The sequence below is a fragment of the Oryctolagus cuniculus genome, chromosome 19 (assembly GCF_051225735.1).
Source record: "Oryctolagus cuniculus isolate XC-2025 breed Fujian yellow rabbit chromosome 19, ASM5122573v1, whole genome shotgun sequence".
Taxonomy (NCBI): domain Eukaryota; kingdom Metazoa; phylum Chordata; class Mammalia; order Lagomorpha; family Leporidae; genus Oryctolagus; species Oryctolagus cuniculus.
The window spans coordinates 69,751,831-69,779,118 of NC_142885.1; the positions used below are offsets into that span (position 1 = coordinate 69,751,831).

Consider the following 27,288-nt stretch of genomic DNA (forward strand, 5'->3'; position numbering starts at 1 on the left):
CCAGTTTGTGGGGTTGTGTGGCCCCACCGCTGTGGAGGGAGGTGCCCCCCCTGACAGCGGTGCCACTCACCGAGGTGGCGTCTCAGCTCTCGGGCGAGGACCCGGCCTCCAGAGAGCCTGGGCTCAGTGTTGGGGACCGGGCGCAGGTGAACTGTGAAGGCTTCCCAGGCGAGTGCACCTCCTCCACACACATCCCTTAAAAAGGAAGCAGCTGACCTGTTGTAAAATAGCTCAAAAGCCGGCGTTTTCTCAGAAGCAACAGGGCTCCAGGCGAGGCATCACCTCCCGCCCGCTCCCGTCTGCCTCGGATCAAACAGCCGCCACACTGAGCCCAAGCGGCAAAAAACACGTTTCCTTGGCAGTGAGATTCTGCCTTGGGATTCTCTCATCAGGCAGAGAACGTCTTGCTGCCGACCGCTCTTCTGAGCGCCGCCTTCAAGTCCCGGTTCCTCAGGCTGTAGATGAAGGGGTTCAGCATGGGGGTCACCACCGTGTACAGCACGGTGGCCGCGGTGTCCTTCTCAGCCGAGTGCGAGGACGAAGGGCTGAAATACACAGCGATGATGGTGCCATAGAAGAGGGAAACCACAGCCAGGTGCGAGCCGCAGGTGGAGAAGGCTTTCCACCTGCCCCGCGTGGATGGCACCCTCAGCACAGCACAGGTGATGTGGGCGTAGGAAGCCAGGATGCAGACAAACGGGGCGATCATGACCAGGGCCCCCTCAGTCAGAATCATCGCCTCATTGAGCCGTGTGTCCGAGCAGGAGAGCTTCAGGAGAGGAGTCACATCACAGAAGAAGTGGGGGATGGCGTTGTCCCCACAGAAGGACAGTCGCGCCATCAGCAGGGTGTGCAACAGGACATTCAGGTTGGCAACGACCCAGGACCCAACAACCAGCAGGACACAGAGCTGACGGGTCATCCTCGCCGTGTAATGTAAGGGGTGGCACACGGCGACAAAGCGGTCATAGGCCATCACGGCCAGGAGGAAATTGTCCATGTCCACGAACATGAAGAGAAAGTACATCTGCGTGAGACAGCCAGAGTAGGAGATGGCCTGACTCCCGAGGGCGTGATTGGCCAGCATCTTGGGGACGGTGGTGGAGGAGAAGCAGACGTCCACGAAGGACAGGTTGCTGAGGAAGAAGTACATGGGGGTGTGCAGGCGGGAGTCTGTGCTGATGGCCAGGACGATGAGCAGGTTCCCCAGGACCGTGGCCAGGTACATGCTCAGGAAGAGCGCAAACAGCAGCCACTGCTGCTGGGGCTGCCGCGAGAGTCCCAGGAGGAGGAACTCGGAGACGCTCGACTCGTTGGCCCCTCCCATGGGCCTGGGTGCCTGGACCAGGAGCCAAAACAGGATCAGTTCAAAAGCTCGGGTCGGGTGAGGCAGGGGCCCTGGGCTTCCCTGCTCTCACTAGCAAAATGAGAGCATTTGCTCACGGGAATTCAGGCAGACACAACGGCGGTTCTCTCGGCACTTGGTTTTTACAACAAAGTTCTATACAACGTTACATGTTTAAGATATCCAGAGACTTCTCTATTTGTGCCGAGGTCAAGAGAACCCACACCGAGCCATCGCCATAGAGACAGGTGCACAGCGAGAAGCCAACACGGCACTGTCCGGTTCCCAGAGGCAGTGGTGCTGCCTGGAGTGAAGGTCCCCCCACCCCGCCCCTCACCTCCTGGCTGGCCACGTCCCGTGCCCCCAGCACATCTGCTCTGGGACCCGTATCTGTGAGCTGCCGACAGCTGCTCCCTGCGTGGGTTGGGGTGGGGTGGGCGACACTGCTGCCCCCCCCCCAACTCCTGTTTCCCGGGCACCTGTCCGGGGTCCGAGCCGGGCCGCCTTGTGTATTCTGCTGAGCGTCTTGAGTCACACTCGTAAAATTAAAATGAAGTATCCTGAGGCGTGGGCACAAACCGTCCGTCACTTTGCGTTTCCCGCAGTTAGGGTTCTCAGGCCAGGCAGACACCAGCCGAGACAGAGATGGCGGGGAGCCGCTGATCACCGCCGGGCTGTCTCAGGAGGTGAGGGGAGTCCCCACCAGCCTGGCAGGCGGGGGATCAAGTCCCACTGTCTGCTCTTACCCGGAGAGAATGTCCTCACTGTCACAAGTCCTGGACTCGCTACACTTGTTCAGAGCTTGCCAGAGGTTCCCGGACCAAAGCAGAGGGGCCACCGCTGGGGTCTGCGGGCTGTCTGCCTCCAGGAGGAGCTGGGGACACAGCCTGGGCTCTCGGGGCAGGAGAAGGCAGGGGAGAACACAGGACGAGGCCTTTACGGCCGTCTCCGTGGCCGCCAGGGCCCCAGTCCCTGAGGGCCTCGTTAGAGGCACAGTAATCATCCCTCCTCCCCGGCTTCACCGGAGTCCGAGAACGGTAACTCAGGCCTGGCCTCGAGGACTCTGCTCCCTGCTCGGGGACTCGGCAGCCGCGACAATGATGCAATCTCAGCGGTAACCGTGGACCAGACACAAGACACGGGAAGAACAGAGAAAACTCACAGACCCGAGCTTTCTCCTCTGCCCACGCCAAGCGGTGGCGTCCCTGTTGGGAAGCTGTCTGAGGCTTAGAATAACCTATGGCCTTTCACAGATCTGTACCCACTTCCTGCTCTGCCGCTGCCAGTTGTGTGATCTTGGGGGAAGCTACCGGCCCCTGCTGAGTCATGAAGTTCCCTCATCCGTTCGTGGCGGGGAGAAGTGTGCACACTTCACACAGCAGAGCTGTCATGACCCCTGACCTCGGCGTGCTCCGGGCTGGGACCTCCTCTGCTGCACGGAGGCTCCGGCTGTAACGCAGTGTTTGCGTCTTTCTCTCTCTGCTCCATCAGCTGTCTGCTCTGATAAACATCACTTGGAAACAGAACCACACGCTTATCTTCGTGGGTCCGGAGTCACTTTTTTAAGGGGCCAGATGACAAGTCTCTTCTGTATTTCATTTTGGGGAAATGAGATAGAAATAGGAGCCGGGGCTGACTCCGTTTATAAATGGGTAGAACGTGAACTCCAACGAGGGAAAGAGAATTCCTGGTCCAGTAGGTGTCACTCTTGAAGAATTTTCCTCAGTAGGCGTTCAGAAGGCAAGACCTGGTGCTAAGGTGCCCACAAAGAATTTGAGCTTTTGCACTGTAATGTTTACTTTCTTGGGTTGATAACATCAAAAATTACTCTTGAAAACTGTACAGTGGCAGTGGAGATCCTGAGAGAACATCGCGGGGCGGAGGAATCAGTGTTCAAGAAACCTTCCCTTTGAGTTGTATTCCAATGTGTTCTCTGCTCTGACTGTAAAGTTTTAATAAAGAGTATTTACCCAGTCCCATGAGAGCACCCATGTCTCCATCAGACGCAGTGTTCAGCATCAAGTTCTGTCCATCCAGTGGCCAAAAAAAAAAAAAAAATCAAAACATGCAATCCTCGAAGTTCATTGTGAAAGATCTGGGGAGATAGACCAGGCACTGACATTACAAAGGCATCATTTGCAAGTGATGGGAAACCAATTCCTAGCAGCCTGGGGGGGAGGGGGTGCAGGGGACGGAACCTGGTGGTTGGTGTAACTACAAAATCCAAAGCATCCTTTTGCAAAGCCTGTGTGTTTCAGGCAGGGCTCAATTTGAGGACCCAGATAACAACACCAGGGCCCTGTATTTATCTCTCTCCTCTCTTCTTTCTTCCGACTGAATTCTGCAGACAGTCTCTCTCCACGTGGCAGCCAGAGGTCCATCTGTGGGGCCGGCATGGTAGCGCAGCTGGCTGAGGTGCCATCTGTGACACCGGCGTCCCATCTTAGAGTGCCTGTTGGAGTGCCAGCTGCTCTGCTTCCCATCCAGCTCCCTAATAATGCACCTGGGAAGGCAGTGGAAGATGGCCCATGTGCTTGGGTCCCAGACACTCACGTGAAGACTCAGGGGTAGTTCCAAGCTCCTGGCTTCAGCCTGGCCCAGCCATGTCTGCTGCAGCCATTTCAGGAGTGAACCAGTAGATGGAAGATAGCTCTCTCCCTTACTCTGTCACTCTACCTTTCACATAAATAAATATTTTCCCCAGAGAAACCTTTTATTTAATGAGTACAAATTTCATAAATACAACCTCTCTTCCTCCTTCCTCTCCCTTTCTTCATTAAGATTCATTTTCAATTAACTTTATACAAAGACCAACTCTATTCTAAGTAAATATTCCAACAATTTGCATGCGTACACAGACACAGAAATTGAGAACTAGTTTTACAGTTAATTCTCATAATACAACTCATTGAGGACAGAGGTCCTACATGGGAACTCCCATTGTTAATGTAATAATGAACACTCTAATGTATGATGTCAGTGGTCACCAGAGCATCTTGACATGAGCTGTCAGGGCTATGGAAGCCTTTTGAATCCACAATCTCCATCAGTATTTAGACAAGGCCCTCAGCAAAGTGGAAGTTCTCTCTTCAGAGAAAAGTACATCCTTCTTTGATGGCCACTTTTTTCTGCTGGGGTCTCACTCACAGAGATCCTTCATCTAGGACATTTTTTTGCCACAGCGTCTTGGCTTTCCATGCCTGAAATGCTCTTCGGGCTTTTCAGCCGGACCAGAATGCCTTAAGGGCTAATTCTAGGTCAGAGTGCTATTTAAAGTGATTGTCATTCTATGAGTCTGCTGTGTGGACTGCTTCCCATGTTAGAACACTTTCTCTTTTTAATTTTATCTATTATTATTACCAGACACTTGATCTTGTTTATATGATCTCTTTAACACTTAATATGATCACTTTAATACTTAAGATGGCATTTTTACCACCCAGCTTAATGGGATTTGGGATCCCATGGCAAGTTTTTAAACTGTACCCTTAGAAGTAAGTCCACAGGAATGTATGCAGAACTATACAGCTTTACAATTACAAACTTCCTCCTCCCTCTCTTATTCCCATTCTTATTTTTTACTGAGATCTATTTTCAATTAACCTTATATATACATATAATTAACTCTATGTTAAGTAAAGAGTTCAACAAATAGTATGAAGAAGAAAAAAAAAACTGTTCCTCAACAGTCAAGATAGGGGCTGTTCAAGTCATTGCTTCTCAAAGTGTCACTTTGACTTCTACAGATTTTCTTTTATGTGCTCTATTAGTTATCACAGACCAGGGAGAACATATGGTATCATTCCCTTTGGGACTGGCTTATTTCACTAAGTATGATGCTTTCTAGATTCATCCATTTTGCTACAAATGACCGGATTTTTTTTTTTACCACTGTGTAGTATTCCATAGAGTACATATCCCATAATTTCTTTACCCAGTCTTCAGGACATTTAGGTTGATCCCATGTCTTAGCTATTATGAATTGAACTGTTAAGTAAATGTTTTTAAGACAAGAGTTATTACAAAAGACATCCAGCTATGGTTCCAGCACTTGGACATTCGCATCCCCTATCGGCCACTCCATTTCTGATCCAGTTTCCTACTACCGTGCACCCTGCGAGGCAGCAGATGACAGCGGAAGTAGCTGGGCCTCTTCCACCAACATGGGAGACCCAGATGGAGTTCCAGGCTCCTGCCTTCAGCCTGGCCCAGACTGGGCCCAGAGTGGCTGTTGTGGCCATTTTGCAATTCTCTCTCCTCTCTCTCTCTTTCTCTCTGTTATTCTGCCTTTCAAATAAATAAATCTAAAGAAAAACAACAACCAAATGTCCATCAGTAGCTCACCTCCTCCAAGACCAGCTCACAGGACCTCTTTCCAACTCCAGGTAAGGCTGTGCTCATCCCCTGCTTCACGTGCCCAACCCTGAACCAACCATTCTAGAGAGACTAGCAGGTCACAGACCCAGTCCCTTCTGTGCGGGAATCCCGGGATGGACATTCTCACCAGGGCTCCACGCAGCAGAGAGGAGCGCCCTGAACAGGTCAGAAGAGAAGTGGGGAGGAACACCCAGGAGCAAACGTCTAGGCACTCTGACCTGCTGGCGTCGCTCCGCCGGCAGAGCCGAGCCAAGGGCTGGGGAATGAACCCCTCACTACACAGAGAAATGAACAAAAACTGCTTTAATTCTGCATTCGGTGAACAGAGATAAAACCTGTGTCAGTGACAACCTTAGCGCCCAGATCTTGGGTTGTAAATACTGGGTCACATGCTGCAAGGGAGCCGGGAGAAAGCCGCTGTACATCTGGAGAAGCCTCTAGGAGAGGCCCAGGGAAGGAAGAAGGGGACACAGTGGGTGCTGAGCAGGCGAATGCAGTCTCACACGGCTCACCGAACTGCAGTACGGGGGAAAGGTTGTTGAGATATCATGGCAAGTCTGTCAGTCACAGGCGCAGGACAGTAAAAACTCAAGTCCTTCAGACCGAAAAGGAAAAATACTGCTCTCCAAAAGCAGCAGCCCGGGAGGGAAACAGCAGGGAAGGATGATGTTCGGACTGAGTGTGTGTGGCCACACAACGATCATAGCAAAAAAAAAAAAAAAAAAAAAGGCACTCCCCAAGTACATTCAGAACTTTATTTCAAGGTGATTTACAAGCAGGTGTGGACTCTCGTGAGAGCCGGGTCCCTCCTCACCAGTGACCAGCTCTGGACTCCCAGAACAAACACCTCCGTCCAGACACCCCTTCCCTGAGTTCATGGTTCTCCAAATCCCAGATCAAAGTCAGAAAACAACAGGAAAAGTGTTCTAATTCCTCCACGAGAATTTTAACGACAGACGTGTAACAGAGGCTTATCTGGTGACAACAGAGAGCTACTACTTGTACAAAGGGAGCCACAGAAGTCCCTGACGTCACAAGCAGGAAATGCTTTTGAGTGGAGGTAGGCATTCCTGGGACCTGTCAGTCTAAGAAGCTACTGTGTTTCATTTGAAAAGCTCCCTGGTGTTCCCTTCATTTAAAATATATATACACACACACACACACACACACACACATATCTTATTCATTTACTTCAGAAAGAGAGAGAGAAACAAAGGGAGACAGAGAGAGAGAGAGGTCTTCCACCTACTGGTTCACTCCCCAAATGGCCACAATGGCCAGAGCTTGGCTGATCCAAAACCAGGAGCCAGAAGCTTCTGCCAGGTCTCCATGTGGGTGCCAGAGCCAAAGGGACTAAGGCCATCCTCTACTGCTTTCCCAGGCCATAGCAGAGAGGGGGATCAGAAGAGCATCAGCCGGGACTAGAACCAGCATCCATATGGGATTCTGCAGGCAGAGGCCCAGCCCACTATGCTACAGCGCCCACCCTGATTCCTCATCACAGGGCCCCTGGAACATGTATAAAAGCGGGTCTGTCCGGCTGGCTCCGGCTTTGCACCCCCTTCTGTGTGGTTGGCCATTTTCCCCTGACCAATGTGTTTGTTGCCTGTGCCTTGGGGGTCAGAGCTCAGCCTGTGCTGTCCAAAGCAATGACCGCCAGCCAGGGGTGGCTCTGAAGCCCAGGGGAACAGGGACGGGCCGAAAGTGAAAGCTGAGTATAAAAAACAGAGCAATGCATCTCGCTTACCCGTGAAACAAAACATAGTGGCTCAAAAAACTCATGGTTTCTACGGGGCTACAGAAAAAGGCACTGACAGGCAGGTGACACCACGGCCCCCACTTCCCTTGGGGGTCCCTCCTGCCAGCTGGCCTGGGACCGTGGGTCTCACCTTACTAAGGCTGGTTAAACTCACTCCACCTCCTTACTCCGCAGCAGCCATGAGCGGCTCTCCTTTCGCTTCTGCAGGCGGCAAGAGAAGGGGGCCCAGAACAACCAGACTGGGAAGCCACGCCCAGGGCACGTGGTGGTGGAGGAATAGCGTTAACAAAACGCATTTGGAAAACAGAAGACCGAAGGAGAGGCGCCCTTACTCCCCAGCTGTCCTGGCCCGCGCTGGCGGGAGAGCCGAGCGCACGGTGCCCCGCGCACAGGAACCCTGAGAGTGTGGCGGGTGCTGATTCTCCACCCAGTTCCTGGAGCTGCCCTGCCCTGTGTGGAGAGAAACGCCAGGCCTGGGCGCCCACCGCCTCCCCAGGACCTGAGCCCCGTGCCATCGGGGAGCCCACGGAGCCGCACACCGGCCAGGGCGGCGCTGGCTGCGCCCCGACATCCCGCCCGCGGCTGGGACTCCGCCAACCCTGGCCCTGTTGGGTGCGCGAGGAAGACGAGCGTCGTGGAGGTGATCAACCCCAAACCAAGACTACCTCGCCGGCTGCCCGGGGCCCCTCCCAAGCGAGCTGGGCCCACCGCCGCCTCCACGGCCAGGCGCTCGCTCGGGAAGACGTCTGTTTCCCGCACTTGCCATTTGCCCGCGACCGGAGCCCCCTCCCCGCGCCCAGCACCGCCCTCCGCACCCCGGGCACAGACCCCGGGGCCGGGCTTGCCCCTGGGGTTGAGAACGTCTCCCCCGGGGGTCCCAGCGTTAGACCCTCGCAGCGTTCTTTTCCCAGAGTTGGGGATGGACATTAAGGAGGCAAAGGCATTCGATTCTTGCCCTGCTGGTGGCCGTTTCCCACCCTCTCCCTTTTTAAAATTTACTTATTTATTTGAAAGTCAGAGTTACAGAGATAAGCAGAGAGAGAGAGAGGGAGAGAGAGAGAAAGGTCTTCCATCCGTTAGTTCACTCCCCAGCTGGCCAAAACAGCCGGCGCTGCACCAATCTGAAGCCAGGAGCCAGGAGCTTCTTCTGGGTCTCCCACGTGAGTGCAGGGTCCCAAGGACTTGGGCCATCTTCCACTGCTTTCCCAGGTCACAGCAAAGAGCTGGATCGGAAGTGGAGCAGCCGGTCTCCAACCGGCGCTCATATGGGAAGCGGGCCCTGCAGGTGGCGGCTTTACCCACTATGCCACAGCGCCCCCCCTCTTAAAAAAAAAAAAAAAAAAAAAAAAAAAAAAGGACGTCCCCGTTTGAAAACGAAACGAAACTCTTAGGGACCCCGTAGTGGCGCCTCAGGTTTCTCCCAGTCCCGGTGGCTCCCCCTTCGACTCCCTGCTGATGCCCTCAGTGCTGGACCCAGCTCTGGGAAAAGAACTAACTAACGCTGGGCAAGTGCGGGAAACAAACGTCTTCCCGAGCGAGCGCCTGGCCGTGGAGGCGGCGGTGGGCCCAGCTCGCTTGGGAGGGGCCCAGGCAGCCGGCGAGGTAGTCTTGGTTTGGGGTTGATCACCTCCACGACGCTCGTCTTCCTCGCGCACCCAACAGGGCCAGGGTTGGCGGAGTCCCAGCCGCGGGCGGGATGTCCAGCACCCAGGTGGGAGACCCGGAGCTAACTCCTGGCTTTGGGCCTGGCCCAGCCCCGGCTGTTGCAGCCATTTGGGGAGTGACCCAGCAGATGGGAAATTCTTTGTCTCTCCCTGTCAAATAAATAAATCCGTAAAAATACAAATAAATAAAGCCAAACTGCTGCATAAAACACCGTGGTTTCCCCGGTATCGCGCTCCGGGAAGCCGGCCCGGGCTGCCTTTAGCTAAGAGCTGAGGATAGGACTCCTGCAGGGACCCCAGCACTCTTACTCATCCAGCGACTCACCCCTGCGAACTGGAGTCCTTTAGCCTATTATTCCCGCCTAACGTTAGCCTCGAACGATTTTCTGATTAAAAGCCCAGTGCTCTCCATATTCCAAAACATCTTGGACATTAAAGAGAAATGCCACCACCACTACCCCAGGTGGGACTCGAACCCACAATCCCTGGCTTAGGAGGCCAGTGCCTTATCCATTAGGCCACTGGGGCGGACACACACTGTGCTTTGAAGGCAGTAGGAATGAAGAACAGCTCCTCGCTGCGGCTGCGAAGGGAACCCGGACTCGCTGGGTTCCTCCGACGCACCCGTCCAGTTCAAGCAGCCGGGAACCGGGAACAAACCCGGCGCGCTCCGCGTCCCCGCGTGCGTTTCCCGAGCTCGGCGGCGCCCGGCTTGTCCGCCCCCTCCAGGAAGGCTCGAGGGGGCACTGGATTCTCCTGCGCGGGAACAGAGGCGGAGAGCGACCGAGGGGCCCCGGCCGGTGCTGCGGCGGTGCACGGCGCTCGACACGGGGACCCGCGAGGCCCGGCACTGGCCGAAGCCGGAGCTCGGCCGACGTCGGGACCCCGGAAGCGACCGAAGGTTCCACCCTGGCGCTCGCGGTTCCAGAATCGCGCGGGCCCCGGACAGCCCGAAGCCGCCGCCGCGGGGCGCATCCCCGGGAACGTCCTCGCACTCCACCCTGCCTGTCACTCACCCAGTCCCCTCAAGACCACCTCTGGGGCCTCGGGGACCCTTCGTGACCCCAGCTACCCTTTCTTATCCGTGCTCCGAGACCACCTCGCAGGCGTTCCACTTTCCAGTTTCCCCTAAGCGTTTTGCCGCTTAAAAAAAAGGCGGGGAGGGGGCGACCCAGGCCGGCCTCCTGGTCTTGGACGCGGCCTGCAGACGCGAGGCCCCTGCTCCGGGCTGGGCTTCGCCATTCGGGTGCGGGAGGTCCGCACTCCCTCCCCGCGTCTCCCCGGTCCGGACCCCGCCCCAGGGTCCTGGAAGATGCGAGACCCATGACGCTGCCACGGGTGACAAGCAGGCTGCAGGAGGGGACTGGGACCGACCACCTGCCCGGCACGGCTGACCGCTGCGTAAGGGGACCGGCCCAACTGCCTCCTGGACTGTCCCTCAATCTGGATTTTTCTAGTTTTTGTTAGGATTAGATCCAGGTTAAACATGTTTGTAAGGCAGGCAACACAGCTGAGGTGAGACCCCTCCCCCCACCCCACCCGCGGACCGGCGGGAGGCCCTGGCAGTTAAGCGGTCGGCCCAGCGGGCAGCTCACGTTGGTCAAGCGAGCCGTGCACAGGTGCGTCTCGCTTCCTAACGCTGACTCCTGGCAACTTTATTTCTCCAACCCGGCCGCGAAGGGGTCTCTCCGTGAGGTCCGTGCGCGAGAATCCGAGATCACGGGCTTCCGTGGGGGCCGTGAGAAGACCCCTGAGGGTCCCCAGCCCGGCCCCCAGGAGAAGCGGCCACGGCCACACCGGAGGCCTCACGCCTTTTCCCCGGTGCACTCCCGTGTTGGGGGGCACGGATTCGAGGGGCTCCGGCTCCCTCCACGCCCGCAAACACCGTCCAAGACTGTTTAAATTTGGTCTCTTCACTATCTATCCTGAGAGTCCTTCGCCGCTTTTAAGGTTTTGATTTTTTAAAAATTACCCAGTATTTTCCGTCTTTTGTAACGAGGCAGCTGGCGCCAACAACCCCACCGGTCTCCGCCAGCGGGTGTCATTTCCCAAACCGACAGTTTCTTGACCCAGAAAACACGTTTTTAAAAACGACCTTTACGGCGGAGATGAGGACGGAGACGGGGACAGCTGGGTCTCGGCAGTCGGCGGGAGCCCCGCACCCACCCGTGCGGCCGCAGGAAACCGCCGAGGGAGGGGCTCGCGCAGCCCGGCGTGGACTCCCACCCGCGGCGCGTGCACCGCCCCCCGCCCCCTTCCCCGTCCTGACCGCGGGCGGCGCCGTTTCCCCGCGCCTTGGCCCGGCCTCCCAGCCGCGCTGACCGCCGCGCTCCAACCCTGGAAAGGGCGCGGCTCTCTCTGGCCTTGAACCAGACTGACCCGGGCCGGAAAGGCCCCCGCCCCCCAATCCCAGTTAAAAGGCTTCGGCTCCGCAGCCAGCCTGGAAATTTCATACTTTTCCCTCCATTCCCTTCCGCAAGTGGGGTTTCCACTGCCGGGACGCGCGAAGGTCGTGGCTAAAAAGCCAAGGGCTCGTCCGGGATTTGAACCCGGGACCTCTCGCACCCTAAGCGAGAATCATACCCCTAGACCAACGAGCCACGATATCCAGGGCTCGTCCTTTCCCATCTGACCGTCGTGGCCTCCTTCGGGCGGCCCCGGAGAAACCTGGCGAGGAAGCTCCGGTTTCTCCCGGGCGAGGAGAGACCCCCGCGCCGCCCCCACCCACGTCGAGCCGCAGTTGAACAGCCCTGGCGCGCCCAGTCCCCCGGCCCGCGACCCGCGCGTCCCCCTGCCGCCCCCTGGACCCTTCGGGGTCACTCGTCGCGGCCGGAAGCAAAGGCCGGCCTGGCCTCACAAGAGCGGCGCAGCGGGCCCCGGGACGCCCCGCTTGGAAACGCTGCGTCCCCGAGGTGCGGCACCCAGTGGGTGCTCCGTCAGTGACCGCTGCGCTTGTCAGGACTCCGGGTCTGCAGTAAGCCGGGAGCGCCCGCCTGGCGTCCTGCGCGGGGGGCAGCGGCCATTTCCCGCCATCTGCAGCGGCCGGTTCCCACGCTCTCCACAGTGCCGCGTGGCCGCCGTCTAACCACGCAAGATAAGCCTCAGAGACTGACGACGCCTGCCCCGCTCACACCCAAACAGAGCCCAGGGCGGGAGACAAACCCGCACCCGGCCCGGACGCTGGGGGCACACAGTGGAACCCAGAACCCCGCTGATGGGGGTCTTGGCCACTGCCCGCAGTCCAGAGCCCCAGCACAAGACAGGCTCATGCACCCTCTTCCCGGCCGCAGGGTTCCCAGCCCGGGTTCCAGAAGAGGAAACCTCAGAACGAGGACCCTGGGGAAGGCTGGCCCCCCACCCAGCCCCTGGACTGCACCAGTACGGCTGCTATGCAGTCTGGAATTTGGTTGGTCCACATCACCCTGGGGGGAAGAGGTCAGTGAACCAGACCCCACAGGACTCCTGTGTGCATCAGCGGAGCTCTTTCCCCCACCGTGCTGTCCCAGGTTCCAACATGGCCCCGGGGCAGGGTGCAGGGACTGCACCCCTAGGGCGCGTGGCCCACATCTATGCCCTGAGCCTCTTCTCCCGGGAGCCCCAACAGGTCCGCCCCATGCAGGCTCACCAGGCAGCAGGGCCACACCCAGGTAGACCTGAGAGGTCCAGGGTGTGGGGGAGCCACTGTGGGGTGTAGCAATTGGTGGGGCGTCCTGGGCTGGGGGGAAGGAGGAAGCACAGGGGTGTGGCACCTGCCAGTCCGTTGGAACCTGGGAGTGCCGCCCTCCACCTGAGCCCCCAGCCCCAGACAGCCACAGTGTGCTGGTTGTGCACCCCCTGCTGTTCCTTCTGCAAGCCAGGAGCTTGCTGCAGGGTTCCCGGATCTCATACCAGGCAAGACCCCAGGGGCCTGGAGAGGACGAGGGGGCCAGGTGGCCAGCCAGAGCCTCCTGGACGAGTATAAATCCTGTTCTCCACCCTCCGTGCAAAGGCAGAAAGAGAAAAAAGGTGTCCCGACTCCACACGCCTAAAACAGCATCGTAACCTCTCTCCAAGGCCAGTTGAGCTACAGGAACAGGAGAGGTAGCTGTGCCGGATATCGGCAAGACGGGCCCCTTCCTCTGGGCTGCACCGCGCCCACAGCCTCCTGGGAGCTCAGGGAAGGCGGGGAACCTGAGCTAGGAAAAGGTTAGTCTTTGTCGCAGGTGGAGTCGTGGTCCCCTGAAGATGTCAGCGCCCTCATCCTCAGAATCTGTGCATGGGTTAGGCTTGTGGCAGAGAACTGGGTTGCAGATGAGGTCAGGACTGTTTATCAAATGACTTTGAGTGACGGAGAGAGAGTGTCCTGGATTGTGGAGGTGGCACCAGTCTGATGACAAGTGGAAGACACAGACGGCAGCACAAGGCGGACCCGATGGTCCCGGCTAATTGTGGGGGTGGAGGAAGGGAGCCTGAGCCGAGGAGTGTGTGCAGCCTGGCCGGCGTGAGGAACCTCCTGAGGCAGGCAAACCCCACGGGGTCTCGGGCTCGGGGCTCCAGCCCCTGCTTAGAGCCTGAGAGCGGCTTGGCAAGAGCGAGAAGTGGAGCAAGAGGCACCATCTCGGATCCAGGTGGCATCTTGACCACTACCACCCCCTGCACGTGCAACTGAAGAATTCTGGTCGCCCTGTCTCAATATCTGTAAGTTTCAATATCTAAAAGAATTTGCTGGGTTTTTTGTTTGTTTGTTTAATTTAGAAGATTGAAAGAACATTGTTCATAGCTGCTGTTCTCAAAGACATTGTCGCAGCTGGTCTCCGTTTCTCTGGACACCCGTATACCGTCTAGGTCCCACCGTGCCTGGTGTTTGTAGGTCGCTGCCTAAAGCCTTGTTCCCTTGTTTGCCTTGATGGCAAACCGTCTGTTTTCCTCAAGAATCTCTGTGTGAGGAATTCGGTGAGATTTAGAATAAAAGTGTGTTTTCTTCACAGAAAATTGTTGGCTTCCTTGTGCCAGGGGTTCAAGGTCACTGTGGATCTTCCCATGAGCTTTTTCCAGCTACCCTCAAAAGCACGAAATTGGGATGATTTGCAATCCTTGGTTTGTGGCACTTTCTCAAACCCATCCTCCGGACAAAAATGAAGACCAAAGGAGGGCTCGTCCGGGATTTGAACCCGGGACCTCTCGCACCCTAAGCGAGAATCATACCCCTAGACCAACGAGCCATGCCAGAGGCTGACACCGATTTCTTTTTTGGGTTTGGGAGGCGCCCTGGGGCTAGGGAGGAATCGGTTTCCGACCCGCGGGTAGGGGTGAGCTCCGGAGTGCGGGGGCGCCAAGGGACCCCACCCCTGCCCCGCCAGTGCCACAGAGGCGGGGAGCAGCCCCCAGCCCCTCGCCGGTCTCCTGCCGACGCCACCGCGCACCGAGCTGGCAGCTCACGCGTCCAAAGTCACGCTCAGGTCACGTCCCGGGGCTGCCAGTCCGGCAGAGGACACGGACCTCCCCGAGCGGGGCCGTGACTGCCCTGAGGCACGGCAAGGGGGCTCCGCACCACCCCTCCTCCTCGTCCCCGCCCCGCGTCTCCCGTCGCGCCCCAGCGAGGCCAAAGCAAGAAAGGAGCCCTGGGCGTGGGGCGTGGGACGTGGGGCGTGGGACGTGGGACCCACCGCCACCTGGCTCCAGGACTGCACCCGCCCAGCGGCGCTCCGGTCGAGGATGGCCGCGCTGGAAGGGGTGGTCCCCGGGGGGTTAGGCCCCATCCAGACTGGCGCCAGGCGGCCAGAGAAGCGCTGGCCTTCCCCACTCACGAGGGGGAGTTGGCTGGTCCCCCGGCCCCAGGATGTGGGGTCTGCAGGTCACTCAGGTCTTCCCGCTGTCCAGGCTGGACCCAACCTCTAAGAGCCCAGCGGGGCTGCGGGGGCTTCTCCCGCCCCTCGGGAAACCTCTCCCAGGGGCAGAGACCGCGACCCGGCCAGGAGGCCTGGCGCCCCTGACTGCGGCCGCCAACGCTGGAGAGGCTTGCCTGGGGTTTGAATCCGGGGCCTCCTGGAGCCATTCCCACCGCCCGGCGGCCGTTTTCGCGAACACACGTGGTTCCGAGGCTGGCGCGCGGCTGTGGCTCCGGGGTCAGCGCGCCCATTGGTGAGCCCAGCGGTGCGCACCTGCGGCCTCACAGCCGACACTGCAGAGCGATCTCGGCTGTGTGACCCATCAAGGTTAGCCGCGGGGCCCAAGAGCTGGTAATCCCCCCCAAAACAGCTTCCTAGTACAAACCACAGGTGGGTTTAGGTATTGTTAAGTGACTTCCCAGGCACGAGATCGCAAAGGAAACGTGTAGACCTTGCACACTGTTTAAAAAATGATAAATGACAATCCAATATGTGACAAACTCAAGGCTACACTGTTGGGGGGGTGGGGAGAGACCAGCGCTGTGGCACAGTAGATGAATCCTCAGGCTGTGGCGCCCACATCCCATATGGGCACCTGTTCTAGTCCCAGCTGCTCCAGTTCTGATCCAGCTCCTTGCTAATTGCCTGGGAAAGCAGCAGAGGTTGGCCCTAGCTTCGGGCTGGCCCCAGTGCTGGCCGTTGCTGCCATCTGGGGAGTGAACCGTAGGATGGAAGACCTGTGTGTGTGTGTGTGTGAGCGCGCGCGTGTAACTCAAGTAAACCAGTTAAGACATCCAGCACGCACTAGCACAGAGGCTTCTTGGGATTCACGTATGCCATATTCCATATTGGAGTGCCTAGGTGCCTGGCTCCATGTCCAATTCCAGCCTCCTGCTAATGTGTTTCCTGGGAGGCAGCAGGTGGTGCCTCAAGTACTTGGGCGCCTGCCAGCCAGGTGTGGGCCTGGATGCAGTTCCCAGTTCATGGCTTCCTTGCAGGCATCTGGACAGTGAGCCAGGCGTGTACATTTTTAAATATGTGGGCATATACATACATATATATTGGCCAGGCAGAGTTAGACAGTGAGAGAGAGAGAGAGAGTTATAGACAGTGAGAGAGAGAGAGACAGAGAGAAAGGTCGGGCATATATTTTTAAGACAAAAAATGGAAGATCCGGGTTGAACCCAGGTCCCCGGTACCTCAATCAAGGAGCACACCTCCCTCTCCTAACCCACCGTGGCCAGCACCTCAGGCTGCTCTATGACTGCAGTGGTAAGTGTGGAGCGGTCGTGACGTTAGTCAAGTTAAGACAGGCATAGAGCTCAGCCGTCTGCTAGGCACCATAATAAGCCTGATGGGTATTGAGTACTTCTGCTGGTATTAACATCACACTCTCCCACCAGCTGGCCACCAGCGATGGCCTCAGAACAGGCACCAGCAGCAGAGCCCCAACCTGTGATTGCCCGGATTTGAAAGGTGGGAAGCAGATTGCAAATGGCCGTGGGAAAATCTGGGGGTGGGAGGGGTGATGCACCTGTCTATCATCTTGACTGCTCGCGGGCTTTCCCAGGTGATAACGAAACTTGTCAAGTTGCACACTGTCCTTCCGTACAGTCTATTATGTCAGTAATAACTCAAAAACTGATTTTAAAATTTATGTATTTCAGAGAGAAAGAGAGATCCTCCATCCACTGGTTCATTCCCCAAATGTCCACAACAGCCCAGCCGGGCCTGTCCAAATGACCACAAATTTTAAGTGCTTTTGAAAGTCAGAGTTACATTGAGAAGAGGAGAGATCTTCCATCTGCTGGTTCACTCCCCAGATGGGCTCAGAGCCAGGGCTGAGCCAACCCAAAGCCAGGAGCCTGGAGCTTCTTCCGGGTCTCCCATGTGGGTGCAGGGGCCCAAACACTTGGGCCATCTTCCACTGCCTTCCCAGGCTATTGCCAGGGCACTGGATTAGAAGTGGAGCATCTGGCATATGAACGGGCACCCATCTGGGATGCCGGTGTTGCGGGTGGCAGCTTTACCCACTACACCACAACACCAGCCCCCCAAATTCCTTGACACTTTTTGTGCTAAAAGGTGGGATCTGTGTCCCTTCTTTTGGCATCTTCCTGTATAGCAGACCAGACACTGTACAGCTCCCAAGGGTGGGTCACAAAGAGGGAAGCAGTTCCCATGTTGTCCTGTGGAACCCACACGTGGGAGTCCTGCTCACACAGGAAGCGCCAAGGACGGGCGGTGACACCCGGGCTGCAGGAGGGGTCCTGTGAGGGCGTCCACTCACAGTCCCAGCACAGCTCAGCCAGGGGACAGATGTGAGGAAGGGAGCCCCAGCCTCCAGTTCTTCCCGGAGTGCACATGTAACAGACACTGGTTCTGCCCGATTTGCCCAAGCCCAGAGCTGCTGGTAGATGGTGTTCACACGTCTGAGTTTGGGGCATCTGTTACACAGCAGCACTGATAAATGCTAACTCTTAAAATAAGACACCCCAGTTTCATATTCCACAGTGGCCTTTTGAAACTTCCCTTTGTGAATCCCACAATAAAGTAAGAACGCCCTCTACAACCCTTCTACCTAATATTTTGTCAGAGGTCCTGGACAGTGCAATGAGGCAAGAAAATAATTAAAATGCACACAGGTTGGAAAGAACACTTCCATTATTCACAAATAGCATGCCTGAATATGTATAAAGTTATATAGATTAGGTCTGAGCGAGTTTCACAATTGGACCGAATCCAAGGTTGGTAAATAAAAATTTGTCGTGTTTTTATATAGTGGCAAAAAAATAGAAAATACTGTTTGAAGTAATGCAGTTTATGATAGCATCAAAAATGTCAGCTACCTAGGCAAGTTTCCAAGGACAGATGAGCAATGCCTAAGAACCTAGAGACCTTAACAGGTGAAGGGCGCAGGTGCTGCACACTCATCAGATGAGAGTCTCAGTATTCTCCTGCTGTCAGACGGCCCCAGACCACCGTCCAGAGCAGGGCTACACTCCTCAAACTCCCAGACCGCTGTCCAGAGCAGGGCTGCGCTCCTCAAACTCCCAGCTGCTATTTCGTGGAAGCTGAAAAGCTGGTTCCACAATGACCAAAGCAAATTTGGAAAATACCTTGGGAGACTGAATCTCCTGGACAGCAAGACTTACACCGTCCAAGCCCGAAGGTGGACAAGGAGACAACAGACCCAGTAGCGCAGAACGAGGACCCCAAGTATTCAGGCGCTTGATTTATTGGGGGGGGGGGGCTGCATTGCAGAGCAGCAGAGGACAGCGTGGCCTTTTAAATAAACCACTCTGAATTATGGAGAACAAAATGAATCTTGGTCCCTGTCTCACACCAGGTAGGGAGTCAGCTCAGGGCAGGATGCAGGTGCAAGTGAGGACAGCAGAGAACAAAGCCCTCGGTAAGTCCCTGGAGGCCTTGAAGTTCAGCCCTGGCCAGCACTGTGGTGCAGCAGGTCAGGCAACAAAGGCATCCCGGTCCCGGCGACTCCACTCCCAGTCCAGCTCCCTGCGAATGTGCCGGGAAAGCAGCGGAGGAGGACCCAAGTGCTTGGGCTCCTGCCATCCATGTAGGACTCTCGGAGCTCCCGGCTCCTGGTCTGAGCATGGCCCAGCCCAGGCTGTTGCGGCTATGAACCAGCAGATGCAAGATCCCTCTCACCCTTTGTGTCTCCCTCTATCTGTCATTCTGCCTTTCAAATAAGCAAGTAAATCATTAATAATAATAATTAAAAATTCAGCCCAGTGTACGGCTTGAACCTCAAGATGAAGAACCCCAAGTGCCACCAGCTGAGCCCTAACCACAGGTCCTGGACCTGGCTCTCTCCTCAGGGTGCGAGTCCACTCGTGTTCCCCAGGACTCGTGCGCCCCGTGCGGGGCAGCGCAGCCCCGGGCCCTTACCCGCGCGGAGCTTCCCAGGTTCCCACGAGCCTCAGCTGCGTCTGGGAGGACCGCGGTTCCCGGGCCGGCGAGAGGAGGTCGGGGAATGCCAGGGGTCTGGGCGCTCGCCTTTGCCAAAAGGACAGGCGCAGCGGGGCGCCCCAGCGGAGCACCCCAGGCTCCAGGAGCCCGCGCGCCCCTAAGCTGCCCTGCCTGGGACCGCAGCAGCCCTGCCGCTCCGGCAAGGTCTGTCCTGGGCCTGGGGGCGGCCCTAGGGCCTGTGGCGCTGGCAAGGTCTGTCCTGGGCCTGTGGCGCGTGGCAAGGTCTATCCTGGGCCTGCAGCGAGCCGGACCTGGCGGCTGTGTGCGCTATTCTCGTACCTTACGGAGGAAAAGAATCTGAACAAGGAAATAAAACACAACACCCTCAAGGGCTCGTCCGGGATTTGAACCCGGGACCTCTCGCACCCGAAGCGAGAATCATACCCCTAGACCAACGAGCCACCCACGCTAAGGGGGCGGTTCCTAACCCTCCATCACCGTCACCATGCCCGCAGGCGGTGGGCTGGGCACCCGCTGCAGCGCCCGGGGAACTGGAGTCTGTACGGCTCAGGGCCGCCCCTGCTGAGAAGGGAAAGAGACCCCGGCCTTCGTGGCAAGCAAAGCGGCCAGCACAGCGGAGGCCGGCTTGGCGGGGGACACAGGCCCGGGTCTGCGGGGGCCTCTGGGCCTCTGGCCGGGAGCGTGAGACTCAGCTTGAATCGAGGTGCGGGGGAGTGCGGGAACCCGCATACGGGCCTCAGCTGCCTTGGCTGGGGGGTAAAAGAGGCCCCGCAGACGACCCCGGGACTAGGACCCCGGTGACCTGGAAGCTGAGCCTCCTCCCCGGAGCCAGGCCTCTGGGACAAGGGGGTGGACCAAGGACTGGCAGTGGTGGCTCCTCGTCGAGGGGTGCGATTTTAGGAAGAAAACACCGGCGGTGCGGGCGGGGGCTCAGCCCTCCTGGCAGCAAAAGGGACTGTTGGACCTTATGGTGTTCCCAAGCTTTAAAAGTGAAAGTGACACGTTCCCAACTCGTGTTTGCTGCAGCAGGCAGAGGGGGCGTGCTGTGACATCTTCACTAGCCCAGAAAAGGAGGGGCCAACACAAGCCCGGGGTCTTGCAGCCTTGGTGCTAGGGACACAGAGACAGGGCCCACGGGGCACCTGGGCTCCGGGTGCAGCAGCCCCCAGCCCCCAGGCCTCCTCCGGCCTGTGGAAGCACATCTGAGCTCCCCCCAGTGCCTGGGCAGTGTCCCCAGGGTCAGGCACGGAAGCCCGTTTGTCAGTCAAAAACACAGTGCGCCCAACGTGGGGCTCGAACCCACGACCTTGAGATTAAGAGTCTCATGCTCTACCGACTGAGCTAGCCGGGCAGATGTCAGCTGGCCTAATGGGAGGGGTATAGACAGTCCACACCCTGCTCTCTGGCGTCCTAAAGTCACGAGCAGGAAATAAAAAGGCAATGGCGACTCCAGCTCTGGAGAGGTGACCTGGGAGCCAGTCGTCTGGGCACAGTCCCTGCCCGGGCACTCCCAGCATCTGGGGCCTGTCACCACTCCAAAGCCCCTTGTCAGCTAGCTGTGGAGGAATGTGAATCCTTCACCCTCGGGGTGGGGGTGCTGCCTCCCCCCAAGTGGAATTTGTAGCCTGGGAGCACTGGCTACAAGCCGGGGGCGGGGGCGGGGGAGGGGACTTTTCAGGGTGGTCCTGAGGAGGGGCAAGGAACGGCTGAGGAGGACCCTGGGTCCATGCTCCCGCGGCCAGCATAAACCAATATGGAGGCCAGCCTTCTCTTGCTTTTGACCATTTAAAGTGAGCCAGAGAAGCAGCCCCTCCGCTGCCTGCCAACTGTGCTCAGGGTGGACACTGCGGCTCCTGACGTGCTGCTGGAGGGGGGCTCAGGGGCCGCCTTTGTCCCAGAGTGGGCTCCTGGAGCCACAGCTCTGTCCACCACGGCCAAAAATCCCCACACCCGGTCCCAGTGCTGCAGGGTTGGGCCCCTGGCCAGGCCAAGTTGGACCACTGGAGGAAGCAAGCCCAGGAGGTGTGGGCAGGGGGCTCTTAGCCGAGGGCTTCTCCCTGCTGTCCCCCAACAAACCTGCACCCCCACAACCCCACCTACCCTTGCCCACCGTCGACTCAGGGCACCACCTAGAGCAGTGCCTCTGCCCAGGCCATCCCCTCCTGGGCAGGGCTGGGCGGCCCATTGGCTCCCTGCTGACTGGGATCCCAGCACGCACAGGGCTGGGATTCAGACTGAGTGCAGGGTGCATGCAGCAAGGAGCCGGAGGGCACGGCTGTGGGGACAGTCACCGAGGCAGCAGGGGCAAGAGGGCCAGGCCAGGGCAACTGACCCCTGCGCAGGTTGAGAGAAAACCTGGAGGCATCCAGCCAGGAGCCTTTCTGAGGTTTCCGAGGGCGGCCAGGGATGCCCGGGGAGGAGGGGCTGGGAGGCCGGGGGCTATGGACAAGGATCCCGGCCCAGGTGCAGCCTCCTTAAGGAGGGCCCGGGAAAGACCCCCGCACTGCCCGGCCACCCTGGGTGACCGCGCGACCCCTCTTGAGGCCGCAGACTCCGAGGACTGCACTCCTGGGAGCCCAGGCACACACCGACAGCGTCCTTGGGGGGCTGGGCTCTGGGTGCAGTGGCGCCCAGCCCCCAGCGCTGCGCCCGGTGCAGGGAAGCACATCTGAACTCCCCCGGTGCCTGCATGGTGCTCCCAGAACACTCAGGTCTGTCTGTGTGTGCCGCGGTGCCTTTGGCCGGGTTCTACGGCTCCCAGCTGTGTGTGAAGGCGCCCTCAGAGACCAGAACACCTTTCAGAGCATCGGACACTCTGCGGGAAACGCGGCAACACTTCCTTCCTCAGACACCACGCTCTGTAAGCGGCCAGCTCAGGTCGGGCAGCTTTCCATGCTGCTGCATTTGGCAAAACTGGGTCTTCTGCGGTTTCCTTGGCAGAAAGCAGCCCGCAGCACAGTCGGTGGAACAGGACCTGAGACAGCGGTGTCCAGCCTGAGGCCGAGACAAGCACACGCATCCCTGTGGTTGTTTAAAACCAAAATAAAAATTCTGTGTTTTCCAAAAGCTTCTGCACTGGGCTGAACGGCGTCCCGCCCCAAGTTCATGTCTCTCGGGATCTCAGAACACAGGGTCTTTGCAGGTGTAACTGGTTAAGCTGAGCTGAGCTCAGGCTGCAGAAGCCAGGCCCTGACTTCCACGAGGGGGTCCGAGATGTTTATGCAGAGACGCGGAAGCACAGAGGGAGGGCGCCTGCACAGGATCAGGCAGAGCTGCAGGGGCCGGAGACTGCAGGAGCTATGCCCACCCGCCCAGGACGCCCACCACTGCAGGAGCCAGCAGAGGGTGGGAGGGCAAGGAAGGGGTCTCCCCCACCCCGGCCCCTGGGCGGGGCGAGCCCACTGGCGCTGAGCTCTGAATTCTGGCGTCAGCAACCGAGAAAGGACAAGTTTGGCGGCTTGAAGATTTGTGCCCCTTCCTCACAGCGGCCCCGGAGACTAAGACGGGCTCGAATTGGAGACAGCGGCTTTTTTCCAAAAAGTGAGCACTGTGTGTAACCTGAGCTGTTATTTCTGTTTCCTAAGAACAGCAGGGAAAACTAAACTGAACCTCGGGCCCAGGTGCAGCCACAGGGAGTCCCACAGGTGCGGGGTCAGGCACGGAAGGCCACACTGCCGTCCCTGGGTCTGAAGATGCAGCCACCACCAATACAACATATTACTTGAACCCATCAGTTAATGGTGGATCCCCTTACTTTGTTGGAATGAGAGGATCACTTACCCCGGTTGTCAATCAAAAGTACAGTGCGCCCAACGTGGGGCTCGAACCCACAACCCTGAGATTAAGAGTCTCATGCTCTACCGACTGAGCTAGCCAGGCAGATGTCAGCTGGCCTAATGGGAGGGGTGTAGACAGTCCACACCCTGCTCTCTGGCGTCCTAAAGTCACGGGCAGGAAATAAAAAGGCAATGGTGACTCCAGCTCTGGAGAGGTGACCTTGGAGCCAGTCGTCTGGGCACAGTCCCTGCCCGGGCATTCCCAGCATCTGGGGCCTGTCACCACCCCAAAGCCCCTTGTCAGCTAGCTGTGGAGGAATGTGAATCCTTCACCCTCGGGGTGGGGGTGCTGCCTGCCCCCAAGTGGAATTTGTAGCCTGGGAGCACTGGCTACAAGCCGGGGGCGGGGGCGGGGGAGGGGACTTTTCAGGGTGGTCCTGGGGAGGGGCAAGGAGGGTTCTCCCTTGGCCCCTGGACAGGGCGAGCCTGCTGGTGCTGAGCGAATTCTGGCGTCCACAGCAGGGAGAAGACAAGTTCGGCGATTGAAGCTTTCTGATGTGTGCCCCTTCATCACGGCGGCCCCAGGACACTAAGACGGCTCGAATTGGAGACAGCGCCTTTTCTTTTTTCAAAAAGTGAGCACAGTGTGTAACCTGAACTGTTATTTCTGTTTCCTAAAAGCACCAGGGAACACTGAACTGAACGTTGGGCCCACGTGCCAGCCACGGGGCTAAGCAGGAGTCCCACGGGTGCGGGGTCAGGCACGGAAGGCCACACTGCCGTCCCTGGGTCTGAAGATGCAGCCACCAATACAACATATTACTTGCACCCATCAATCAACGGCGGATTCCCTTACTTTGTTGGAATGAGAGGATCACTTACCCCGGTTGTCAATCAAAAGTACGGTGCGCCCAACGTGGGGCTCGAACCCACGACCCTGAGATTAAGAGTCTCATGCTCTACCGACTGAGCTAGCCGGGCGGATATAAACGGGCCGGTGGGACGGGTGTAGGTAACTGACCCATGCGCAGGTGTCCAGCCAGGAACCTTTCTGGGGTTTTCGAGGGTGGCTGGGGAAGCCCGGGGAGGAGGGGCTGGGAGGCCGGCGCTACGGACAAGGATCCAGGCCCGGGGTGCAGCGTCCGGAAGCAGGGCCCGGGAAAGACCCCCGCACTGCCCGGCCGCGCGGGTCCTCTGCGCGACCACTCTTGATGCTGCAGACTCCGAGGACCGCACTCCCGAGGCCCCCGATGTCTCTGGGCTGGGGCGAGGCAGACAGGTTGGACTCCCGAGCTCCTGGCCGGCGCGGGCCTCATTTAGGGGGCGTGGAGAGGCCGCCTGAGTCCCGAACTGCGGCAGCTCCCCGACGGCAGAGCTCCAGGGGCCCGGAGCTGGCGGGGGCGCGAGGCTCAGCCTCGCCGCTCCCCTGCAGCCCCGAGACTGCTCGGAGGAGCCTTCGCGGGGAAGTGCGGGTGCTGCTGCCAGAAACGAGCACGCGCAAAGACACCCCTCAACCCGGCCCGGGGGCGGGGCCTCGCAGGTGATTCTGCTTAGGGTGGGAGCGGCCGTGGATCCAGCTCCCGCCCGACCCGGGTCTTCCCCAGCTTTCCTCTGCTTTCTCAAAGGCTGGACTCGGGCGGCGGGACTCGGGCCCCAGCCCCGGGATTTCGGTGACACTCTTAGGGCTCGATCCCGGCGGGAACCCGGGGCTGGCGTGGGCTCCTGCAGGTGTGCAGTCGCCTCTTTGGCCCCAGGCACCCGCTAGCCCAGGCCCGAGGATCAGCTGACCCCTGAGCTCTGAGCTGGAGCCGCAGATGAGGTGGTTTGGAGGCGGGGACTTCGAGGCTCCCAGACGCCAGGGCAGCGGGGGTCAGCCCCATCCTCTGCCCCTCGTGCCCTCTCAGGCTTGTCTTCAGTGTCTTAGGCTGCTATGGTGTGGCAGGGGTCCTCCTGCGAGCCCAGCCCTGCTCTGGGCCCCTTGCCCCCACCACGACGACCCTTCCCACGGACCCGCCTCGAGAATGGACCCCTGCGTTTCTCCTAGGCTCCCCTGCGAGTCCAATCAGGAGCCCAGGGCCGTCAGGGTGGACAACCCGACCCCTGAGGGTGGGCTCCGAGGTGGGCTCAATTTTCTCTCCCTCGCCCACCGGGTTTGCTCCCACCCGGAGAGTACAGGCCCATGCTTGGTTGGCCAAGAATCTGGGGGGCCCCGATGTGACAGGGAAGGGACGGTCAGCGCCAGCAATGCAGACGGGAAGCCCCCATCACAACAGTGCTTCCACACGGAGCGATTCCCACCCGGCTCAGAAAGGGCGCAGCAAAGATAGAAAAACAAGCAAATAGAAAAGTACGAAAACCGAAGTCAAAAGCAGCCGTGGAACACCGACCTGAAGAATCTGCGACCTTGAACGAAGGGGGATAGAAACCAGGCAGCCCGGAGAGGCCCCCGGGGAGTGGACTTCAGAAAAAGATCTGACTTGGAGGAAGCCGAGGCAAGAGATGAACAAAAAATAACTCAGCTGAATTTTTCCCACTGCATTTTTTAAAATGTGGTTTATTTTGGGAGCAGCTTTGGTTCGCGGCAAGATGAGTGGAAAGTAGAGTCCCCTGTGTCTTTTTCCTGTGCGTGTTTTAAAAACTCGCCCCACTTTGCCCCGACATAGTTCAGAGCACAGGAAGTACTGCTTCACCCGCAGGGCAGCTCCCATCCGCACCCCTACAACGCCACAGGCAGGGCCGCCTCGCCCGCTATTCACCCATTATCCTCCCGCCCTCCTCTGCCCAGGCTGGTCCCCGCCGTGGCGCAGGCCAGCTCCACCGTCCGCGCTCGCGGGAGTCTGCAGCCCCAGCGGATGCTCGGCCCCGTCCAGGGGCCCCCTTCCCAGGCCTCCGCCCCCAGCCCTCTGCTAAGGAGCCGTCTGAGGCGTTCCCCTGCGCCTGGAGCTGGGGCGCCCCAGCCCAAATCCACCCACCCCCGCTCCGGGGAGGCTGGAAGCAGCGGCGGAAGCCGACCGGCAGATGCGCGCCGGCCTCCCGCCGGTTCCAGCAGCTCAGCGTGGTCCGAAGCAGTTTTGTAAATTTTAGATGAAAACGAATTGGATTCCGTAGGATTCAAAGGAAGCGCAGATGAGGTCTTCGTGAGACCAAGTGAAGTCGGCGGGTTTGTTCCAGCACGACCGGGATGCGGCCGCGTCGGTGGGCAGGGGCTCCGCTCGCGCGCGTCCCCCTGTGTGTGCACGCGGCCCCGGGGCCGCTACGCTCCGTGGGTCCAGAGCTCAGGGCGGCGCCCCACCAGCCAGCAGCCCCTGCTCGCCCCGTTTCTCACGCTCCGCACGCTGGGGACGCCGCCCTGACGCCCGCAATCAGCCGCTGGACGGGCTTGGGCGCTGCAGGCCCACAGGGCTTCTGGAGGGGAACGCATGGGCGGCCGGCGCCGGTAACCCTGTGTCCCTTCCTGGAGATTCAGGCTCGGTAGAGGGAGGGGGCCACCCTGTGTGGCGCCCGGCTAGCTCAGTCGGTAGAGCATGAGACTCTTAATCTCAGGGTCGTGGGTTCGAGCCCCACGCTGGGCGCTCTTTTGATAACTTGTGGTCCTTCCAGGCTAAAGATCCGTGGGTTCCCACCTGCGACCGAGCTTGGCAAGGAACCAGGCCCACATCCCAGGTCAGCTTTTGCTAGCCCGGTCCTGGGGAAGGGGCTCACGTTGCCCATACCACCGCTCACCTGGGCATAAAAACCTGGGCACCAACGTTTTCAGTTACTCAAAGGCGGCCCGACCACCGCCAGGTAGCCAGCCCCACAGGTCACCCCAGGAGCACTGGCCAGGTAGCACACCCCAGAGGTCACGCCAGCAGTACTGAGCCTTTATCTCCTGCACCACACCCTTAAAAACAAGGGCTCGTCCGGGATTTGAACCCGGGACCTCTCGCACCCTAAGCGAGAATCATACCCCTAGACCAACGAGCCACACATAAGGACTTCTGCTGGCCCTCCTTGGTGAGTTGCACGCCTCCCGCACCCAGGCCTGGACCAGCCCCGGTTTCTGCTTCCATGAGCCGCCTCCTCTCGCTGTGACTTGTGGGAAACAACTGGACTCTGGTCTCCGCAGCGAGGAGAGAACCAGCGTGGCCACACCCTGTGGCCGCGGGTTAGGAAGCCCCCGCCAGGGTTTCCCCACCACTAGCCTGGGGAAGCGCCTCCAGTCCTGAAGTCTCTGAGCCAAGGGCCGGGTTGTGGAGCGGAGCTGGGAGCGGGGCCTGGAGTCCCCTCAGGGTCGCGGCTCCCCGGTCTCCCTGAACCCCCAACACCCTCTCACGGCAGACGCTCCAGGGACCCACGCATCTCTGTGTCCCCTGAAACCTGCCCACGGGCGTCTCCAGACCGAGCCTCCATCTCCTAGCTTCTTCAGTCCCCGACTGCACTGGGGGCCTCCGGGGTCTCTCACTCCGCGCCCCTTCCGCTTCCGCCCAGGCCCAGGAACCCACCTCCACGGTCCAGCCCCGGCCTAGCCCCGGCCTCAGCGGAAGGATTTCAGGGCTTACATGGG

At 58.8% G+C, this 27,288-nt stretch overlaps 1 protein-coding gene and 9 non-coding genes across 10 annotated transcripts; 1 reads left to right on the plus strand and 9 right to left on the minus strand.

Moving 5' to 3' along the window:
• On the minus strand, positions 1–1,584 carry OR1F1 (olfactory receptor family 1 subfamily F member 1). Its single transcript, XM_089321391.1, has one exon. The coding sequence runs from the start codon at positions 1,325–1,327 to the stop codon at positions 389–391; it is 939 nt and encodes a 312-aa protein (XP_089177517.1). The 5' UTR covers positions 1,328–1,584; the 3' UTR covers positions 1–388.
• Positions 1,585–9,600: 8,016 nt separating this feature from the next.
• Positions 9,601–9,673, minus strand: TRNAR-CCU (transfer RNA arginine (anticodon CCU)). Its single transcript has one exon. It is a non-coding gene; the product is annotated as a tRNA-Arg (tRNA).
• A 2,000-nt stretch (positions 9,674–11,673) lies between these two features.
• TRNAP-AGG (transfer RNA proline (anticodon AGG)) lies at positions 11,674–11,745 on the minus strand. The gene has a single exon. It is a non-coding gene; the product is annotated as a tRNA-Pro (tRNA).
• A 2,529-nt stretch (positions 11,746–14,274) lies between these two features.
• On the minus strand, positions 14,275–14,346 carry TRNAP-AGG (transfer RNA proline (anticodon AGG)). The gene has a single exon. It is a non-coding gene; the product is annotated as a tRNA-Pro (tRNA).
• Positions 14,347–19,334: 4,988 nt separating this feature from the next.
• Positions 19,335–19,406, minus strand: TRNAP-CGG (transfer RNA proline (anticodon CGG)). Its single transcript has one exon. It is a non-coding gene; the product is annotated as a tRNA-Pro (tRNA).
• Positions 19,407–20,244: 838 nt separating this feature from the next.
• TRNAK-CUU (transfer RNA lysine (anticodon CUU)) lies at positions 20,245–20,317 on the minus strand. The gene has a single exon. It is a non-coding gene; the product is annotated as a tRNA-Lys (tRNA).
• Positions 20,318–22,772: 2,455 nt separating this feature from the next.
• Positions 22,773–22,845, minus strand: TRNAK-CUU (transfer RNA lysine (anticodon CUU)). Its single transcript has one exon. It is a non-coding gene; the product is annotated as a tRNA-Lys (tRNA).
• An 805-nt stretch (positions 22,846–23,650) lies between these two features.
• On the minus strand, positions 23,651–23,723 carry TRNAK-CUU (transfer RNA lysine (anticodon CUU)). The gene has a single exon. It is a non-coding gene; the product is annotated as a tRNA-Lys (tRNA).
• A 2,518-nt stretch (positions 23,724–26,241) lies between these two features.
• On the plus strand, positions 26,242–26,314 carry TRNAK-CUU (transfer RNA lysine (anticodon CUU)). Its single transcript has one exon. It is a non-coding gene; the product is annotated as a tRNA-Lys (tRNA).
• A 322-nt stretch (positions 26,315–26,636) lies between these two features.
• Positions 26,637–26,708, minus strand: TRNAP-AGG (transfer RNA proline (anticodon AGG)). The gene has a single exon. It is a non-coding gene; the product is annotated as a tRNA-Pro (tRNA).
• Between the last annotated feature and the right edge of the window lie 580 nt (positions 26,709–27,288).